General features: G+C 41.5%; 1 protein-coding gene across 1 annotated transcript in view; it reads right to left on the bottom strand.

The window, feature by feature from the left end:
- Positions 1–237: 237 nt before the first annotated feature.
- The window catches only part of LOC311230765 (tubulin polyglutamylase complex subunit 2-like), a gene marked incomplete at both ends in the record, with an annotated part of 67154 nt that continues 47203 nt past the window's right edge, over positions 238–20188 (bottom strand). The window contains 5 exons of the mRNA XM_084317124.1: positions 238–435; positions 8562–8725; positions 10455–10565; positions 12456–12605; positions 14822–14909. Coding sequence (XP_084173250.1) covers positions 238–435; positions 8562–8725; positions 10455–10565; positions 12456–12605; positions 14822–14909 — 711 coding nt within the window. The remainder of the gene's footprint in view (positions 436–8561; positions 8726–10454; positions 10566–12455; positions 12606–14821; positions 14910–20188) is intronic.

Raw genomic sequence — 20188 nt, forward strand, 5'->3', positions numbered from 1 at the left:
CGCCAGATGCACCGAGCTCCCGGTAGCCCCGCAAAAAACAACATAAAAAAACATATTTAATGTTATTTCATATCCGACAGCCGGGCGGGATGCCTGCCCCAGCCCCCCCCCCCCCCCAAAGAATGTAATACCTGTGCAAATGAAATGTAAGTCTTTTTAATAACTATAAAGGCCTTAAATTGAGTATCATAACTTTTTAATACCCTGGCGGATACTGTACACATGAAAGGTGAAAGGTCACCGCTTAGCCAGGCCATGCTTCCCGGGGCCCCCCTGGCCCTGGGGCGACTGCTTCTTCTTAGGTGTGGCCGGCTTGGCTTTGCCCCTGAAGGCCTTGGTGGGGTCCAGCTTGTTGAGGTAGAGGTCACCGGCGAGGTCGGCGGTCTGACCGGACTCCAGGTCGAAGGTCAGGGGTTGGTACAGGGACGCCCACTGCTGCAGAGGGGGACAGGAGAGAAGGGCGCCCCCCCGGGAGCAACAGTTGTGATTGGAGGATCGAGAACAGAGGGCGGGGTTTGCGGTTGAGTCAATTTAAAGATTCAGACTAATACGTAATCCTTTGCAATTCGCCTTGGGTATCGATTTTAGAATATTCAAATAGTCTAATAGTTTATGCAAATAACATCTTGTCTAAAAAAAGATATATCTTCGCTTGTTTTTACAACAACTAAATCCCATGCCGCATGTAAAACCCCATGCACTCACAAAGTAAGCAAACCTTATCACTAATATCCCTCAAACTTAGGTTAAACGTGAATGGTTATCTGCAGGTTTGAAAAAGCTAATTTATTTGACTGTTCAAGTTCAAGTTCTTTAATAGTTGTCATACAGAAGTACAGAATACTTTCATACAAAATGCTTCTTACTGTTACGCTCCAGAGACTGTGCTAGACAAGATAGTATCAAATAACATAATAACATAATATAGCATGAATTTAGAAGAAGAAAATGAGGTCACAGTTGTTCGGTATAGACATATGTACAATGTTCTGAGTTACCATATAATATACAATACACAACTATGCAGTGTACTAATGTACAGTACTATCTAGTGCAAAGCAGACTGTTAAGACCTTTTCAATACAACTTAGAGCTCCCTTTAATACCAACCAAAAAAAACACCACGTAGAGATACTGAAAAGGCCTTGAATTGAGAATTATGAATTTAATACCACGCAGATACCCGGTTTGCTTCAATCGTTGAACACAACCTGGCTTATATTTGTAACAGGTGTCTATATGAGACCGACCTTTAATTCCTCTCGCCCCAAAAATCTTGTACATTAAAGACTTTTTAATACGCTGCATGACTTGTGATATGCACTAGCATTCATTCCCAGTATAGGGAGGTGTAGTGGTTACTTCCTGGTGTATATGGAGCGTCTATACTTTCCGTAGCCGCATTTCTGGCAGACGCTCTCTGATTGGCCACTGTTGCCCAATCGCGTGACGAGCTGTGTCTTTGCCCATTTCCGCATTGAACAGCCTGCAAACTACCTGGCGTTCTATCGCCATGCTCTAAGACAAACTCTAACCTTAACCAACTTCGAAAGAGTGCCTAAGCTTAACCAGTGTAGAAACAGGCGTCGGCCAATCAGAGAGCGTCTTGCCAGAAATGCGGCTACGGAAAGTATAGACGCATATAGGGAGGTGTAGTGGTTACTTCCTGGTCTATAGGGAGGTGTAGTGGTTACTTCCTGGTGTATAGGGAGGTGTAGTGGTTACTTCCTGGTCTATAGGGAGGTGTAGTGGTTACTTCTTGGTCTATAGGGAGGTGTAGTGGTTACTTCCTGGTCTATAGGGAGGTGTAGTGGTTACTTCTTGGTCTATAGCAGTGGTGCCCAACCAGTCGATCGCGATCGACAGGTAGATCGCGGGCTGATTTCAAGTAGATCTTGATTAATAAAATTTGATTATAAAAAAAAAAAGAAAAAACGTTTTTTTTTTTTTGCTAAATCAACTCTTCCTCTCCTTGTTAACTACAACAAGCAATGCTGTTTGTTATTTAAGATGAGGTCGGACTCGGCACTGACAGATTTGTGTTCATTATGCTGCTTTTATAAAGCCTCAAATGACTGCTTACAATATACAATTTTGGCTGGTAGCTCTCGGGCTAGGTGGTAAATAAAAAAGTAGATCTTGGTTCAAAAAAGGTTGGCCACCCCTGGTCTATAGGGAGGTGTAGTGGTTACTTCCTGGTGTATAGGGAGGTGTAGTGGTTACTTCCTGGTCTATAGGGAGGTGTAGTGGTTACTTCCTGGTCTATAGGGAGGTGTAGTGGTTACTTCCTGGTCTATAGGGAGGTGTAGTAGTTACTTCCTGGTCTATAGGGAGGTGTAGTGGTTACATCATTGCTGTTTCTCCGTGGTCCACCCTCTTGAAAACGCAATGTATTTCCCCATTGCCCATTTCTAAATCGTCTCGTTTTAAAACAAATAAATCATGAACATTTGCATGGTGTACCTTTCTGTGCGTATTCATCCACAATCTATAGCTCAACATGAAAATATTCGCAATTAAATCGTAAAGGTAGCAAAATAACAACGTTTATGTTTTCGTTCACTGAGAAACTACACTGCGATTTTTTGGCGCTGCTTTCACCACAGCATAGACTCCTGGCTTTAGTCGCAGACCTAGGATCAGATTTCACTTACATTCCATAAGCTTAACCATTCGTACAATGGGAAAATAACTGACCCTGAATCTGTGGCTAGTATCTGTTTCACCCAACACTAGTGCTCCGGTGATCATAACGATTTATCTCTAAAGCCAACCACCATTTTTTAAAAGCCACAACCATGTTACCATATTTGAATTTATAATTTAAATCGTATAACGTTATTTCGCTGGATATTAAATCTCTGTAAATACTAATGTAAATCATTGTTTCGTTGTACATATTGTGTATAGTTTATAACGTTATTGTTTTTTATGTAATGTTAGTAGCTAGCTAGCTTGCTAGCCGGCATGATGCATGTGCAGTGCTTGCCCCACAGGTCTGAAAAGATGACCTGCACATTTTACTCATTCCCGAAACTCCTCTGGGGTTCTCAACCTTTCTGCTGCCAAGGCACCCCTGTGTCCAATAAAATATTCCAGGGCACCCCTATATACGATAAAGACTTTTCCGGTCCTGTCTTTTTGGCTTTCAAAATAAGGTCTAAATGGCGTTTCAGGTCTAAATGGCTTAGTACTGTTGACATTACACTGCTTGTAGTAGTAAATCAAATAGCATATTTTTTTAAATAAAATTACAGAAAATTATCACTAAAGTGCTATCTGTTGCAGCTGCACTGTTTTCCATTAAAATTGCATATTTGGATAAGTGTGACCATTTCTCAAAAACAGAAAATCATGTATTTCATGTATCACCAAGTTACCATTTCTCAAAAAATATAAATAAATACAGAAGATAAGCACTCGTTCACTCAGTGGACATTTCTAGCTCAATGTGAGGTCTGCTGCTGCTGTTGGCTAATAATACGGTCAATACGTGGGGAGATCTTTGACAAGGCAACACGCATGTCATCCTCAAGGCTCAACTTGGACCTATATTTTGTTTTCAGAGCTGTCATGGATGAAAAGCCAGCTTCACACAGATATGTGGTGCTGAATGGTATCAACACCTTAACTGCTGCATCATCATGAGATACTTGATACTCAGCACCACACTCAGGGCCCTTTCTCACTCACCATTCGGGGTCGAATCAGCGCCGGGTCGCACCAGAAAAGGGTGTGTCCGTCTGAGTGAGAACGCTCCCCCCCGTTCCCGTCGATTCGTCCCCGGGGGCGCTGAACCTGGACCGGTGAAATAGGTGGTCTCGGGTGCGCGCTAGTGCGAGCGGGGGGCGTGACACACACAACGTTGTTACTGTAATGCTTTCATGCTTGCTTGAATTTTGGGCAGATAAAACCACACAGCAACAACTGGACAATACCCACAAAAACGATATTTATGGGCAATTTGCGAGTTCAGACCTCAACCAAAACAAGCATGTGGAGCCTCACAGCTCAGTGGATGAAAACATGAAGCCACGTTACAAAGCGCAACACTTCCCTGGCTTGCATTAGGCCTGGCAATTTTGTTTGCCATTGCTATGTCTATACATTGGTTTCTTGTTCGAATGCATTTATTTCTATTAGACCAGTGGTGCCCAACCAGTCGGCCGTGGTCGACCAGTAGATCAATGACATGCAATATAATTGCCACGAGCGATGGGATAATGTTAGCTGCTGAACAGGCTAAGCTAACTAGCGTTAGCCGTTAGCTTAGCGTTAGCGTTTGCCATTGCTATGTCTACTATACTTTCTTGTTCGAATGCATTTATTTCTATAGACCAGTGGTGCCCAACCAGTCGGCCATGATCGACCGGTAGATCAATGACATTCAATATAATTGATGCGAGCAATGTTACTAGTAATAGGCTAAGCTAACTAGCGTTAGCCGTTAGCTTAGCGTTAGCCCTGGAAAACGCTCAAAAGCGGACTCTACAACACCAGTTCCATTCGTGAGAAAAGGGGGTGGGTTATATTGACAAGGCTTGACAACAGAGGTTCAAATATAACTTCATATTTATTGGTTATTTGTTTATTTTATATCAGCATCCAGTCTCCACCGCCGTGTTAACACTCTTCCTGTGTTTACATTTTCGAGCGTGACATCATCGCCTACGGCAAGCGTACACGCTCAAAACGCAAACCATAAACAGTACCCGGAGCGAACCAAGACTGAAGTGTGTACACAAACTAGAGGGGGGAGAGGGGGGGGGGGAGTTCGCACCCAAAGACGTAACGAGACGGTACGGAGCTGATTCGACCCCGATGGTGAGTGAGAAAGCACCCTCAGACCAACATGTTTCCAGGGGCACTTCACTGAAACCAGCTCTCCAGGTGGTATCAGATTAGATTTCAATGAGTTCTTCCAAGAGCTTGGATGGAGTTGTGTCAGGGAGCTTTGTCTCAATGTTGTCTGTAAGGGGTATTTATCCAGAGTAACTTGGTGATCCTTTTCTCTGTTTTATTAAATAATGATTTTCAGGGTGCCAGGGTGATGCACGGCCGTCCAGGGTTCGACTCCCGGACCCGGCGACCTTTGCCGAATGTCTTCCCCCATATCTCTCTCCCATCCTTCCTCTCTGGCGGACTTGTCCAATAAACAAATGAAAAAGCTACCAAAACATATTAAAAAAAATTGTGATTTTCATTTTTTTAGAAATTGTCAAACTTATCCAAATGTGGTATTTTCATGGAAAAGAGTGCAGCTGCAACAGGTAGCACTTTAGTGATCATTTTCTTTAATCATATTAAAAAAAAAATATATATATATTTTTTTTTTTGAGAAATCTCAAGGCACCCCTGGCAGCTCTCTGAGGCACCCTAGTGTGCCTAGGCACCCCTGTTGAGAACCGCCACAGTCTAGGTAATTAATGGGAAACACTGGTGTCTTTATACCTGTATCACTGTACAAATTAATACTACAACTCTGTACATACATCTGAATAGCACTATTACTCAGTAGTACTAATCTATATATTTTATACCCAGTTTAATCACCTGTACATTGTATATTACTGTTGCACTTTACTGTTACATTTGCACTCTGGTTGGATGGTAAACTTCTTTTCATTGTACTGTAGGCCTACTTGTGCTGTATGATGGCAATACATTGTAATGTAATGTAACCTCAGGGTTCCCACAGACATTGCAAAATGAATTCAAGGACTTTCAAGTACTTTTCCAATCCCTATTTTTCATTTTAAAGGGGCATTTACAATAACTTTTAAATGCTGTTTTTATAGAAAACAAATCGGATCCAATATGTATGGCTTAAAACCAATTTCCGACAAGTAGTGACACTTTAAATAAAAACATTTAATTTCTTGATTCAGAACATGGATGAACAAAACTTTCAATGCGAATGGTTGATTGGTGAACACCAACACAGCATCACTGGCATCACTGGCGAAGAAAGCTCAACAGCGCCTCTACTTCCTCCGCAAACTGAGAAGAGCTGCAGCCTCAGTGCCCATCCTGTGCTCCTTCTACCGGGGCACCATCGAGAGCCTCCTGACCAGCTGCATAACCGCGTGGTATGGCGGCTGCACGGCATCCTGCCGCAAGACCCTGCAGTGCACGGTCGGAACAGCTGAGAGGATTGTTGGTGCCCCCCTCCCTCCCTCCAGGACATCTACAACAGGGGTTCCAAAACTTTTCAGGCCGCAACCCAAAAATAACGGGGTCAGAGAGCCGCGACCCCCACTATTATATTTTTTTTATTATTAATAAATGGAAATGTATGGTTGAAACATGCACACGTTCAAACGCACACACACTAATAAGCATTGGAGGCTTTTAACCAGGGCCGGACTGGGGAAATCATTCAGGCCAGGAAATATAGTGCAAAATATAGCCCCAGTCAGGCCACTTTTTAAGCAGGGGGTCTGGGGGTCCCCCACCAGGACATTTCTTGTTACAAAGACTTCATTTCCTGCATTCTGGTGCAGGCATTTTTTTATTTGTACCCTTTAAATGCCAGTGTTTGTGATGGCATCACAAATGATTGTTAAAAAACAGGCTAGCATATGATTAGCAACAACACTGATTTTGATGGATTTTCAGTTTTTTTGTAATGTCAGATTGAAAATAATACAATATTTTATTCAACTTCAGCCCTGATCATAACACCACATATTAATTTTATAATTCTAACCCTTTAAATGCCAGTGTGTGTGATGGCATATATTTGCAATATATCAAATGCAAAGTAGATTTTTCTGGGGGGGATTATTACAGGCTAGCATGTGTCAATGATTAGCAACAACAGTTTTTTGTAAGGGTCCCGCCTCCACCAATCACATGTGAGGTTTTTCTTTTGTGTGTGTGTGAGAGCAAGAGAGAGAGAGAGAGAGATAGTTCTCCAACTTGTGTGAGTTGCAGTGATCTCCTGGTTGTTCCCCACCTAGGTTATCTAACTATTGCGCTGCTGCAACTAGAAACACTGTCCTGGCCTGCTTTTAAGTTCAGTGGAGTCATCTGGCTACCGCCCCCCGCGGCGGATCGCGACCCTCCTGTGGGTCGCGACCCCGACTTTTGGAACCCCTGATCTACAACACACGCCTGGCCCGCAAAGCACTACGCATTGCGGGCGACATCACCCACCCCTCACAACGCTTCTTCACTCTGCTGCCCTCCGGGAGGAGAATGAGGAGCCTCCGAGCTGCAGGAGCAGCAGACTGAGAGACAGCTTCATACACCAGGCTGTCAGGAAGCTGAACTCTCTCCCAGCTCTCTCCCCTCTACTCTCACTCTGCCACCACAGAACCTGGACTAACCCCCCCCCCCCCACTGACACACACACAGACACACACTGCCACTTCACCAATTCACCGCCACTTTACTTTACTGCCATTATTTTAGTTTACTGCCATATCTATCATCTCACTGCCACTTTACTGCCATTATTGTATTCTACTGCCATTATTTATTAGTTATACTGATTATATACCACTGCTGCTAAAAAAGATTTGCACTAAGTTCTCTTTTACCTCCTACAGTATATGTATTTCAATCATACATAACCTTTTTTAGCCACTGTTTATACCGTATATATAGTCCTGTATAGTGTATGTACATTGTGTCCCATAATGTTACTTAAGTCCTATATGTTACTTTATGTTTATATTAGATCTTTTTTTATATACACCGTGGGAAGGGGGGAACGCAATTAAATTTATCTGTATGGCTTGACATTATGAGAAGCGACGACAAAGCTGACTTTGATTAGAATTTCAAGGACTTTTTAAGCACCTTGTTAAATTTTCTTTGCTGTTTTCAAGGACTTTTTTGACTTTTTTTGGGGTCATAAATCAAGCACTTTAAGCACTTCAAGGACCTTGTGCGAACCCTGTGACCTGCTACCTTGGCCTGAGGGCTGGGGGGCCGTAGGGGGGTGAAGGAGCACTGTGTAATGTGACCTGCTACCTTGGCCTGAGGGCTGGGGGGCCGTAGGGGGTGAAGGAGCACTGTGTAATGTGACCTGCTACCTTGGCCTGAGGGCTGGGGGGCCGTAGGGGGGTGAAGGAGCACTGTGTAATGTGACCTGCTACCTTGGCCTGAGGGCTGGGGGGCCGTAGGGGGTGAAGGAGCACTGTGTAATGTGACCTGCTACCTTGGCCTGAGGGCTGGGGGGCCGTAGGGGGGTGAAGGAGCACTGTGTAATGTGACCTGCTACCTTGGCCTGAGGGCTGGGGGGCCGTAGGGGGTGAAGGAGCACTGTGTAATGTGACCTGCTACCTGCCACTGTGACCCACTGTCACCTCCATTCACATGTAAATACTGATCGGAATGTGTAATGTAACTCACTGTGCCTTGTATATATTATATTTATCTATTTTACCTCATTTTCTAGCACTCGCTTGTATTTCAAATATGTTTAAGTTAAGTATTGTGTGATTTTGTGTGAAGGGCGGACTAGCAAAGTAAGATTTTCATTGTATGGCCAACTGTCTGTTGAACTGTGCACATGCCAATCAACAATCTTGAATCTTGAATCTTGAATCTACCTTGGCCTGCGGGCTGGGGCCGTAGGGCGTGAAGGAGTACTGCCACTCGGGCAGCCCCAGGTGGGTGATCATCAGCCGGTAGTAGGCGGTGAAGCTGGGGGTCAGGTAGTGCCAGTAGAGAGAGCGGTCCAGGAACCACACCTCGCTCTGCTGGGCCACCACACCTGGAGAACACACACACACACACACACGCACACGCACGCACGCAAGCACGCACGCACACACGTTATTGATGATGATGATGATGCACACTAGAGTTTGAACGGATGAAAAAAAAAACGAACCTTCGGTCTGTACTATAATGTACCTTGTTATTACTGCTATGCTACTACACTCATACTAGTACCTACTATGCTAATATATCTATACTACTATGCTACTCCTACCTATCATGCTAATATATAGCTATACTCCTACCTATCATGCTAATACTTCTATACTACTCCTACCTATCATGCTAATACTTCTATACTACTCCTACCTATCATGCTAATACTTCTATACTACTCCTACCTATCATGCTAATATATAGCTATACTCCTACCTATCATGCTAATACTTCTATACTACTCCTACCTATCATGCTAATATATAGCTATACTCCTACCTATCATGCTAATACTTCTATACTACTCCTACCTATCATGCTAATACATCTATACTATGCTACTCCTACATATTATGCTAATACTTCTATACTACTCCTACCCATCATGCTAATATATCTATACTATGCTACTCCTACATATTATGCTAATATGTCTATACTACTCCTACCCATCATGCTAATATATCTATACTATGCTACTCCTATATATTATGCTAATATGATGTCTATACTACTCCTACCCATCATGCAAATATATCTATACTATGCTACTCCTATATATTATGCTAATATGATGTCTATACTACTCCTACCCATCATGCTAATATATCTATACTATGCTACTCCTACATATTATGCTAATACTTCTATACTACTCCTACCCATCATGCTAATACTTCTATACTATGCTACTCCTACATATTATGCTAATACTTCTATACTACTCCTACCCATCATGCTAATACTTCTATACTATGCTACTCCTACATATTATGCTAATATGTCTATACTACTCCTACCCATCATGCTAATATATCTATACTATGATACTCCTATATATTATGCTAATATGTCTATACTACTATGCTACTCAAGAGTGTAACACTCAAACTCGACACTACTTGACGAACGATGCCACTGACCCTTAGCTGCCAGAGATGTACCTTCCTGCTGACTTGTTGTTCTCAATTTGTAAGTGACTTTGGATCGAAGCGTTCAGCTAAATGACTAAATGTAAATGTAAGAGGGTTCCGAGACATTGCAAAATTTTATTCAAGGACTTTCCTACGCACTATTTTTTATTTTAAAAGGGCATTTAAAGGGATACAATTCTATTTTAAATGCTGTTTTTTTTATAATAAAAAAAACGATTTCCGACAATTAGTTATTTTAAATCAAATTTAAAAGAATCTTGATTCAGAACAATTTTATCATGGATGAACAAAACGTGCAATGCTAATGGTTGATTTGAATTTCAAGGACTTTTTAAGCACCTTGTTATAAAATGGGCTGTTTTCAAGGAATTCCAGGCCTTGACTTTTTTTGGTAAAAAAAATCAAGCACTTTAAGCACTTCAAGGACCTTGTGTGAACCCTGATGCAAGTAGCAGAACACCTTGGCTGCAGTGTTTACAGACCAGGCACACCTTGTAAATGTAATGTAATGTAATGTAAATGTAATGTAAGTACAGTAGCACCTTGGCTGCAGTGTTTGTAGACAAGGCACACCTTGTAAATGTAATGTAAATGTAATGTAATGTAAATGTAATGTAAGTACAGTAGCACCTTGGCTGCAGTGTTTGTAGACGAGGCACACCTTGCCGCTCCCGCCGCAGGAGTCCAGTTCAAAGATCCGACTCCGGGAATCAAAATGGGGAGCTGCAGGGAGCTGAACTTCTGACCCTGGGGCAAGAGATAAAGGGAATCACACTGAACTCCTCTCTCTCTCTCTCTGTGCAGCTGATCATTTCATGATTGACAGTTAACCCTTTCACTGCCACACTACCAAACGGTTAACCATTTCACTGCGACAATACACAGAAGGTTAACCCTTTCACTGCCACACAACAGCCGGTTAACCCTTTCACTGCCACACAACCGAAGGTCAACCCTTTACTATCACACAACCGACGGTCAAAGGGTTAACCTTCTGTCGTGTGGCAGTGAAAGGATTAACACATTGAGTGCCAGCAGGGGGCGCACGATTTATCGCTTGAATGCCAGCCTTTTTGGACTGATTTTCCGATATTTCATGATTTCTATATTCTATATTATGGCTATGTGTGTAATACGCCCGTCGCTTATCAATGACTTGCTTGCAGTCAACATGTACGAAACGGATTTGTTTTTTCATCGGTACATTTCCGTTTTATACCGTTTTTAAAAACGGAAGTTTTGGGAAATTTCTAGAAGAAAAAAAAGATTCCGTGATAATAGCTCTTTAGTGGAATACACACAACACGTTGTAATTTTCCGGCTGATTTATGAATAGTTTTCAAATAAACGCTAGATTATCGATAGTATATGTGTACTTATGCACGCTAGAGAAGCGGGCTGAAAAATCGATTATCTATGACCTGGTCAGCGCTAACGTCATATACACACATACACAAATAGGGGACACGTTGTGAAATATGTGAAAAACACATCTGATTACCCCAAGACTGGTAAAATAGATTCCTTACCTCACATCAGATGTTCTGCAAAAAGATTATTCCAATTCCTGATTGCCATTCCAAATATCGATCGCGTTTATTGATCCAACGATCCAACCTCGAAACACATATTCCACGCTGCTCTGAGGGTCCCCAATGAATGCAATCGTCTCGGGTTACATGGCCTGAGAAGTAAAATGTGGAATCCGTTTTTTTCCCGCCCATGCATTTCCATTGAGTCCAATCCAATGGGTGCAATACCATCCGGAGAGACGATAGGGGGCGGTATTCTCCCTTTTCGAGGTCAGAGACAGTCCCAATGATAACGTGAGGCTGGATTGATGAAAAATGAATGGATATCGCTAATAAAAGCAATAACGATTAAATAACGAGATCTCTCGTCGTTGGCACTCAACGCATGGCGGCGAACAACGAGATTTCTCGTCCTTGGCACTCAAAGTGTTAAAAGGATGCCAACATTATGGAAAATGTGCTTACCTTCGTCTACTCTAGAGTCAGACAAGAGATGATAAGAAGACACCAATTTCCTCCTCTCTGTGCGTTCAGTAGAAAGCTATCCGGCTGCAAGCGAGCACAAATGAATGGAAGCAGATATGGACCACTAGCCTAGCTTAAAACTCTGGGAGAGGTGTTTGTGGCCGACGGCTATAGGCTAGCTGATCCGTATCCACGTCCATTCATTTGTGCTAAGCTATCTTCTTGTCAGACTCTGAAGATATTCCTTTATTGATCCCCTTGGGGGAAATGTGTCACAGCAGCATGGGAGGTATGGGTAAGGGCAGGGTCATAGTGTAAAGACATAAATATAGGAAATAAAAGAAATCTGAATATAACAAATATGAGAAAAATAAAAAGTATACATAATATGCGCATTTCCCACAATGTCGGCGTGTTCCTTTAACCCTTTCACTACCGCACTACCAAACGGTTAACCCTTTCACTGCCACACGACAACAACGGGTTAACCGTTTCACTACCACTACAGAAGGTTAACCCTTTACTAACCGTCTGTAGTGTGATAGACAAAGGGTTAACCCTTCTGTATAGTGTGGCAGGGAAAGGGTTTAAAAGTACAGATGAAGTTAGTGGAGAGACAGTGGAGTTTCCCCACCGTCGGTGCTGTTGTGGTCGTCCTCGTCCCAGTCCAGGTCGGCCAGCGAGGGTGCGCCGCGCCGGGCGAAGACGGATGTGGGCTGGGGCAGCAGGGGGAGCAGGCAGGCCACGCCGTGGATCACCATGCAGCCTACCGGCACGCATTCATCTGAAAGACACGACGACGCACACACGGAGACCGGCGTCAGCGAGGTCAGAGGTCAGCAGCAATGCATCACACACCACCAGTCTTCCTGCAACAGTGGCGGTTGGACAGCGTTGAACAATGTGGTTCATAATAATCATAATTGCTAGGGATGTCCGATATTATCGGCCGATATTGGCATTAAAATGTAATATCGGAAATGATCGGGTTTCAAAAAAAAATATATTTATAACCTTTTTAGCATGAACACACACACACACACACATGCTGCACACGCTCACACTCAATGGCCACTTTACACAATGAAAGGTCACTTTAAAAACAAGAACGGGAGTGGTTCTTGTATAGTAAATAGATGGATAGCAAGTTAGCATAAGGACAGATAGTATAACTGCAGATTGTATAGTAAAGCATTGTATAGTAGTGTACATAAGACCCAGTGCCCCACCCGTAGCTAACAGTGTATTGCACTATCGCAAGACCTTAGCATGTCTTACCATGCTTTTTGTAAACTTTATGTACATATACCTGTTATGTCTTATTCTTATTACTTGTATTATTGCACAAATGTCTTATTCTCATCCTATTGGATTCTTATTATTGTATTATTGTATTATTGCATTATTGCACAATGGTTGCGGGCAAGACCCCCCGCATTTCACTGTATGCTTGTATGCCGTGACAAATACAACTCTTGACTTTATTTACCCAGGCAAGCAAGTAAGAACAAATTCTTATTTTATTTATTGTCAAAAGTATACATAATGTTGTGTTAATTCCACGACAAGAGATATGTAATGTTAATTACCTGAAATTGGGGGGGGGGGGGGGGGGGCTGCATATATCGGTGGTATCGGTTGATATCGGTATCAGAAATTAAGAGTTGGACAATATCGGTATATCAGTAAAAAAGCCAATATCGAACATCCCTATAATTACCTACAGTATCTCCTACTATAGTCTCCCATATAACTCTGTTATGATAGCATGTACAATAGTGTTGTATATATATCGTATATACTCTATACATTTATATACACACTGCAGATACATATATATATCGATATATATACACATATCTGTCTGAATATACCTGCATATAATTCTTCTGTATACCTACTTATACACCTGCACATAACCCATATAACTAAGACTTACTACCATAGTGTCTTTATACCTGTATCACTGTACATATTAATACTACAACTCTGTACATACATCTGATTAGCACTATACTCAGTATTACTGATTCATATATTTTATGCCCCAGTTTAATCACCTGTACCTTGTATATTACTATTACATTTACACTCTGGATGGATGCCAAACGTGACTGTACATGTGTGCTGTATAATGACAATACATTTGAATCTAAATGTAATCTAATCTGATATAACAACATCCAAGTAACCCCGCAGTGCATTTCACCGTGGCTATAGGATGGATGGGTTCTCTGTAAGATGATCCTTTATTGATCCCCTTGGGGAAATTCGGGTGTCAAAGCAGCATGGGGGGGATACAGGGTGGGGGATACATAGCGTCACAGTCCTATACAGTCCAGTATCTATATACACACTATAAAATATAAATACAATACAATATAATATTAAAAAAAAGTACAAAATACAAGATAGTCCAGTGATACGAGTCCAGTGATATGAGTCTCTAGTGCAAAATACAAGATAGTCAGTACTAGCTTCTAGCTTTCTCCTCATCCTCCTCTCAGCCACCACCTCTAGATTATACAGCTCACCACCCACTACTGAGCTAGCCTTCTTCACCAGCTTGTTCAGCTTGCTGGAGTCCCTTGAGTTGATGTTGCCCCCCCCCCAGCACACCACAGCAAAAAAGTGGACGCTGGCTACAACCGACTGGTAGAAAGATAACAGCAGTCGGTTGCACACGTCGAACGACCTGAGTCTCCTCAGGAAGAACAGCCTACTCTGTCCCTTCCTGTAGAGGGCCTCAGTGTTGTCCGACCAGTCCAGTTTTTTGTTCAGGTGAACCCCAGGGAACTTGTAGGACTCCACCATCTCTACCTCCTCCCCTCGGAGGATTATGGGAGAAGGGAGACCCTTCCTGCCTCTTCCGTAGTCCACCACCAGCTCCTTTGTCTTGCTGACGTTGAGTTGGAGCTGGTTACTAAGGGGCTGGTGTGAAGTATTAAGTTACTAACAAATGGGAAATGTGACTAATAACGCTGTGATGGGGATACCTACTGTCTAGTTTGACGCTCCAGGTGAGCATGAAGCCGTCGGTGGTCAGATAGAAATCTCTCAAGTCCTCTGGCAGAATGCAGGTATTTTTCTGTAAAGGAAACATAGGATAAAAACCAAGGTTTACCAGTTTTGCTGTGATTTATAGACATGCTGCGGCTTCCACTGTTAAACCTCTGGACTGTCCATCATCCTGCCCTCAGATGTATTACTGGGGACAGGTGTGATGCCCACCACTGTGTCCTTTATGAAAAGGATGAATGGCCTTCTCTGGTTGAAAGGCGTAACTACGTATCATTAGTATTTGTTTATTTATTATTTCAGGGTTCCCACAGACATTGCAAAATGAAATTCAAGGACTTTCAAGTACTTTTCCCAGCACTATTTTTCATTTTAAAGGGGCATTTAAAAGGATCCAATTCACTTTTAAATGCAGTTTTTTATAGAAAGAAAATCGGATCCAATATTTATTAAAACCAATTTCCGACAATTAGTTAGTTACACTTTAAATTAAAACCAATTACTTCTTGATTCAGATTTTTTTTTTATCATGGTTGAACACATTTTCTTTGATTTAAATTTCAAGGACTTTTTAAGCACCTTGTTAAAAAATTGGGTGTTTTCAAGGGATTCCAGGCCTTGACCTTTTTTTTGGTAAAAAATCAAGCACTTTAACTTCAAGGACCTTGTGCAAACCCTGTTATTTATTGGTAAACTTCCCTCTTACATCACAACACTGTTGGAATGGAATCTTGGAAGCTATTCTACACGTTCTAATGACTGGTTGGTTCTCAGGGTTCCTCCAGTTTTGCTCTGAACCAGGAAGAACTGCTTTCTCCTTTGATGCTTCCAAGTCCCAACACCTGGAATGTCCTCCGACTGACTCTGAAGCTGAAGGTTCTTCCTTCTCTCGCTGCATCTAAAAGTATGATCTCTGACCACCGTGTGTCGACTTGTAACTGTCTTAGCTCCGATCTGGGTCTCCTCTGCATCCCTCGCACCAGCTCGCGGACTTTCGGTGACAGAGCCTTCAGCGTGGCGTCCCCTACCCTCTGGAACTCTCTCCCCCCCGCCAGAAAATCCGCAACGCCCCAACCCCTGGACACCTTCAACACTGCTCTCAAAACACACCTCTTCACCAAGGCTTTTCCCCATTAGTTAGTTTAGATTAGAGACATTAAGAGTGAGACAGTAAGAGTGAGACATTAAGAGTGAGACATTAAGAGTGAGTGAGACAGTAAGAGTGAGACATTAAGAGTGAGACAGTAAGAGTGAGATATTAAGAGTGAGAGATTAAGAGTGAGAGATTAAGAGTGAGTGAGACAGTAAGAGTGAGACATTAAGAGTGAGACATTAAGAGTGAGACATTAAGAGTGAGAGATTAAGAGTGAGACATTAAGAGTGAGACATTAAGAGTGAGAGATTAAGAGTGAGACATTAAGAGTGAGAGATTAAGAGTGAGTGAGACATTAAGAGTGAGAGATTAAGAGTGCGTGAGACATCAAGAGTGAGACATTAAGAGTGAGATATTAAGAGTGAGACATTAAGAGTGAGAGATTAAGAGTGAGTGAGACATTAAGAGTGAGACAGTAAGAGTGAGACATTAAGAGTGAGACATTAAGAGTGAGTGAGACAGTAAGAGTGAGATATTAAGAGTGAGACATTAAGAGTGGGAGATTAAGAGTGAGAGATTAAGAGTGAGAGATTAAGAGTGAGTGAGACATTAAGAGTGAGACATTAAGAGTGAGACAGTAAGAGTGAGACATTAAGAGTGAGAGATTAAGAGTGAGACATTAAGAGTGAGAGATTAAGAGTGAGTGAGACATTAAGAGTGAGACATTAAGAGTGAGAGATTAAGAGTGAGACATTGTGAGTGAGACATTAAGAGTGAGACATTAAGAGTGAGACATTAAGAGTGAGACATTAAGAGTGCGTGAGATATTAAGAGTGAGACATTAAGAGTGAGAGATTAAGAGTGAGTGAGACATTAAGAGTGAGACAGTAAGAGTGAGACATTAAGAGTGAGACATTAAGAGTGAGTGAGACAGTAAGAGTGAGATATTAAGAGTGAGACATTAAGAGTGGGAGATTAAGAGTGAGAGATTAAGAGTGAGAGATTAAGAGTGAGTGAGACATTAAGAGTGAGACATTAAGAGTGAGACAGTAAGAGTGAGACATTAAGAGTGAGACATTAAGAGTGAGAGATTAAGAGTGAGTGAGACATTAAGAGTGAGACATTAAGAGTGAGAGATTAAGAGTGAGACATTGTGAGTGAGACATTAAGAGTGAGACATTAAGAGTGAGACATTAAGAGTGAGACATTAAGAGTGCGTGAGATATTAAGAGTGAGACATTAAGAGTGAGAGATTAAGAGTGAGTGAGACATTAAGAGTGAGACAGTAAGAGTGAGACATTAAGAGTGAGACATTAAGAGTGAGTGAGACAGTAAGAGTGAGATATTAAGAGTGAGACATTAAGAGTGGGAGATTAAGAGTGAGAGATTAAGAGTGAGAGATTAAGAGTGAGTGAGACATTAAGAGTGAGACATTAAGAGTGAGACAGTAAGAGTGAGACATTAAGAGTGAGAGATTAAGAGTGAGACATTAAGAGTGAGAGATTAAGAGTGAGTGAGACATTAAGAGTGAGACATTAAGAGTGAGAGATTAAGAGTGAGACATTGTGAGTGAGACATTAAGAGTGAGACATTAAGAGTGAGACATTAAGAGTGAGACATTAAGAGTGTGTGAGACAGTAAGAGTGAGACATTAAGAGTGAGACATTAAGAGTGAGACATTAAGAGTGAGTGAGACATTAAGAGTGAGACATTAAGAGTGAGTGAGACATTAAGAGTGAGACATTAAGAGTGAGACATTAAGAGTGAGTGAGACATTAAGAGTGAGACATTAAGAGTGAGAGATTAAGAGTGAGACATTAAGAGTGAGAGATTAAGAGTGAGTGAGACAGTAAGAGTGAGACATTAAGAGTGAGACATTAAGAGTGAGAGATTAAGAGTGAGACATTAAGAGTGAGAGATTAAGAGTGAGTGAGACAGTAAGAGTGAGACATTAAGAGTGAGAGATTAAGAGTGAGAGATTAAGAGTGAGAGATTAAGAGTGAGAGATTAAGAGTGAGTGAGACATTAAGAGTGAGACAGTAAGAGTGAGACAGTAAGAGTGAGACATTAAGAGTGAGACAGTAAGAGTGAGACATTAAGAGTGAGACATTAAGAGTGAGTGAGACATTAAGAGTGAGACATTAAGAGTGATAGATTAAGAGTGAGACATTAAGAGTGAGTGAGACAGTAAGAGTGAGACATTAAGAGTGAGACAGTAAGAGTGATATATTAAGAGTGAGAGATTAAGAGTGAGTGAGACAGTAAGAGTGAGACATTAAGAGTGAGACAGTAAGAGTGAGACATTAAGAGTGAGAGATTAAGAGTGAGTGAGACAGTAAGAGTGAGACATTAAGAGTGATACATTAAGAGTGAGACATTAAGAGTGAGAGATTAAGAGTGAGTAAGACATTAAGAGTGAGACATTAAGAGTGAGACATTAAGAGTGAGACATTAAGAGTGAGACATTAAGAGTGAGAGATTAAGAGTGAGAGATTAAGAGTGAGTGAGACAGTAAGAGTGAGACATTAAGAGTGAGACAGTAAGAGTGAGATATTAAGAGTGAGAGATTAAGAGTGAGAGATTAAGAGTGAGTGAGACATTAAGAGTGAGACAGTAAGAGTGAGACATTAAGAGTGAGACATTAAGAGTGAGTGAGACATTAAGAGTGAGACATTAAGAGTGAGAGATTAAGAGTGAGACATTAAGAGTGAGTGAGACAGTAAGAGTGAGACATTAAGAGTGAGATATTAAGAGTGAGACATTAAGAGTGAGAGATTAAGAGTGAGAGATTAAGAGTGAGTGATACAGTAAGAGTGAGACATTAAGAGTGAGACATTAATAGTGAGACATTAAGAGTGAGAGATTAAGAGTGAGTGAGACAGTAAGAGTGAGACATCAAGAGTGAGACAGTAAGAGTGAGACATTAAGAGTGAGACAGTAAGAGTGATATATTAAGAGTGAGATATTAAGAGTGAGTGAGACAGTAAGAGTGAGACATTAAGAGTGAGACAGTAAGAGTGAGACATTAAGAGTGAGAGATTAAGAGTGAGTGAGACATTAAGAGTGAGACAGTAAGAGTGAGACATTAAGAGTGAGACAGTAAGAGTGATATATTAAGAGTGAGAGATTAAGAGTGAGTGAGACAGTAAGAGTGAGACATTAAGAGTGAGAGATTAAGAGTGAGTGAGACAGTAAGAGTGAGACATTAAGAGTGAGACATTAAGAGTGAGACATTAAGAGTGAGAGATTAAGAGTGAGTGAGACATTAAGAGTGAGAGATTAAGAGTGAGAGATTAAGAGTGAGAGATTAAGAGTGAGTGAGACATTAAGAGTGAGACATTAAGAGTGAGAGATTAAGAGTGAGACATTAAGAGTGAGAGATTAAGAGTGAGTGAGACATTAAGAGTGAGACATTAAGAGTGAGACATTAAGAGTGAGACATTAAGAGTGAGACATTAAGAGTGAGACATTAAGAGTGAGTGAGACATTAAGAGTGAGACATTAAGAGTGAGTGAGACATTAAGAGTGAGACATTAAGAGTGAGACATTAAGAGTGAGTGAGACATTAAGAGTGAGACATTAAGAGTGAGAGATTAAGAGTGAGACATTAAGAGTGAGAGATTAAGAGTGAGTGAGACAGTAAGAGTGAGACATTAAGAGTGAGAGATTAAGAGTGAGAGATTAAGAGTGAGAGATTAAGAGTGAGAGATTAAGAGTGAGTGAGACATTAAGAGTGAGACAGTAAGAGTGAGACATTAAGAGTGAGACATTAAGAGTGAGACATTAAGAGTGAGTGAGACAGTAAGAGTGAGACATTAAGAGTGAGACATTAAGAGTGAGACAGTAAGAGTGAGACATTAAGAGTGAGAGATTAAGAGTGAGTGAGACAGTAAGAGTGAGACATTAAGAGTGAGACAGTAAGAGTGAGACATTAAGAGTGAGAGATTAAGAGTGAGTGAGACAGTAAGAGTGAGACATTAAGAGTGAGACATTAAGAGTGAGAGATTAAGAGTGAGACATTAAGAGTGAGAGATTAAGAGTGAGTGAGACAGTAAGAGTGAGACATTAAGAGTGAGAGATTAAGAGTGAGAGATTAAGAGTGAGAGATTAAGAGTGAGAGATTAAGAGTGAGTGAGACATTAAGAGTGAGACAGTAAGAGTGAGACAGTAAGAGTGAGACATTAAGAGTGAGACAGTAAGAGTGAGACATTAAGAGTGAGACATTAAGAGTGAGTGAGACATTAAGAGTGAGACAT

Source organism: Notolepis coatsorum (assembly GCF_963971535.1).
Source record: "Notolepis coatsorum genome assembly, chromosome: 6".
NCBI lineage: Eukaryota > Metazoa > Chordata > Actinopteri > Aulopiformes > Paralepididae > Notolepis > Notolepis coatsorum.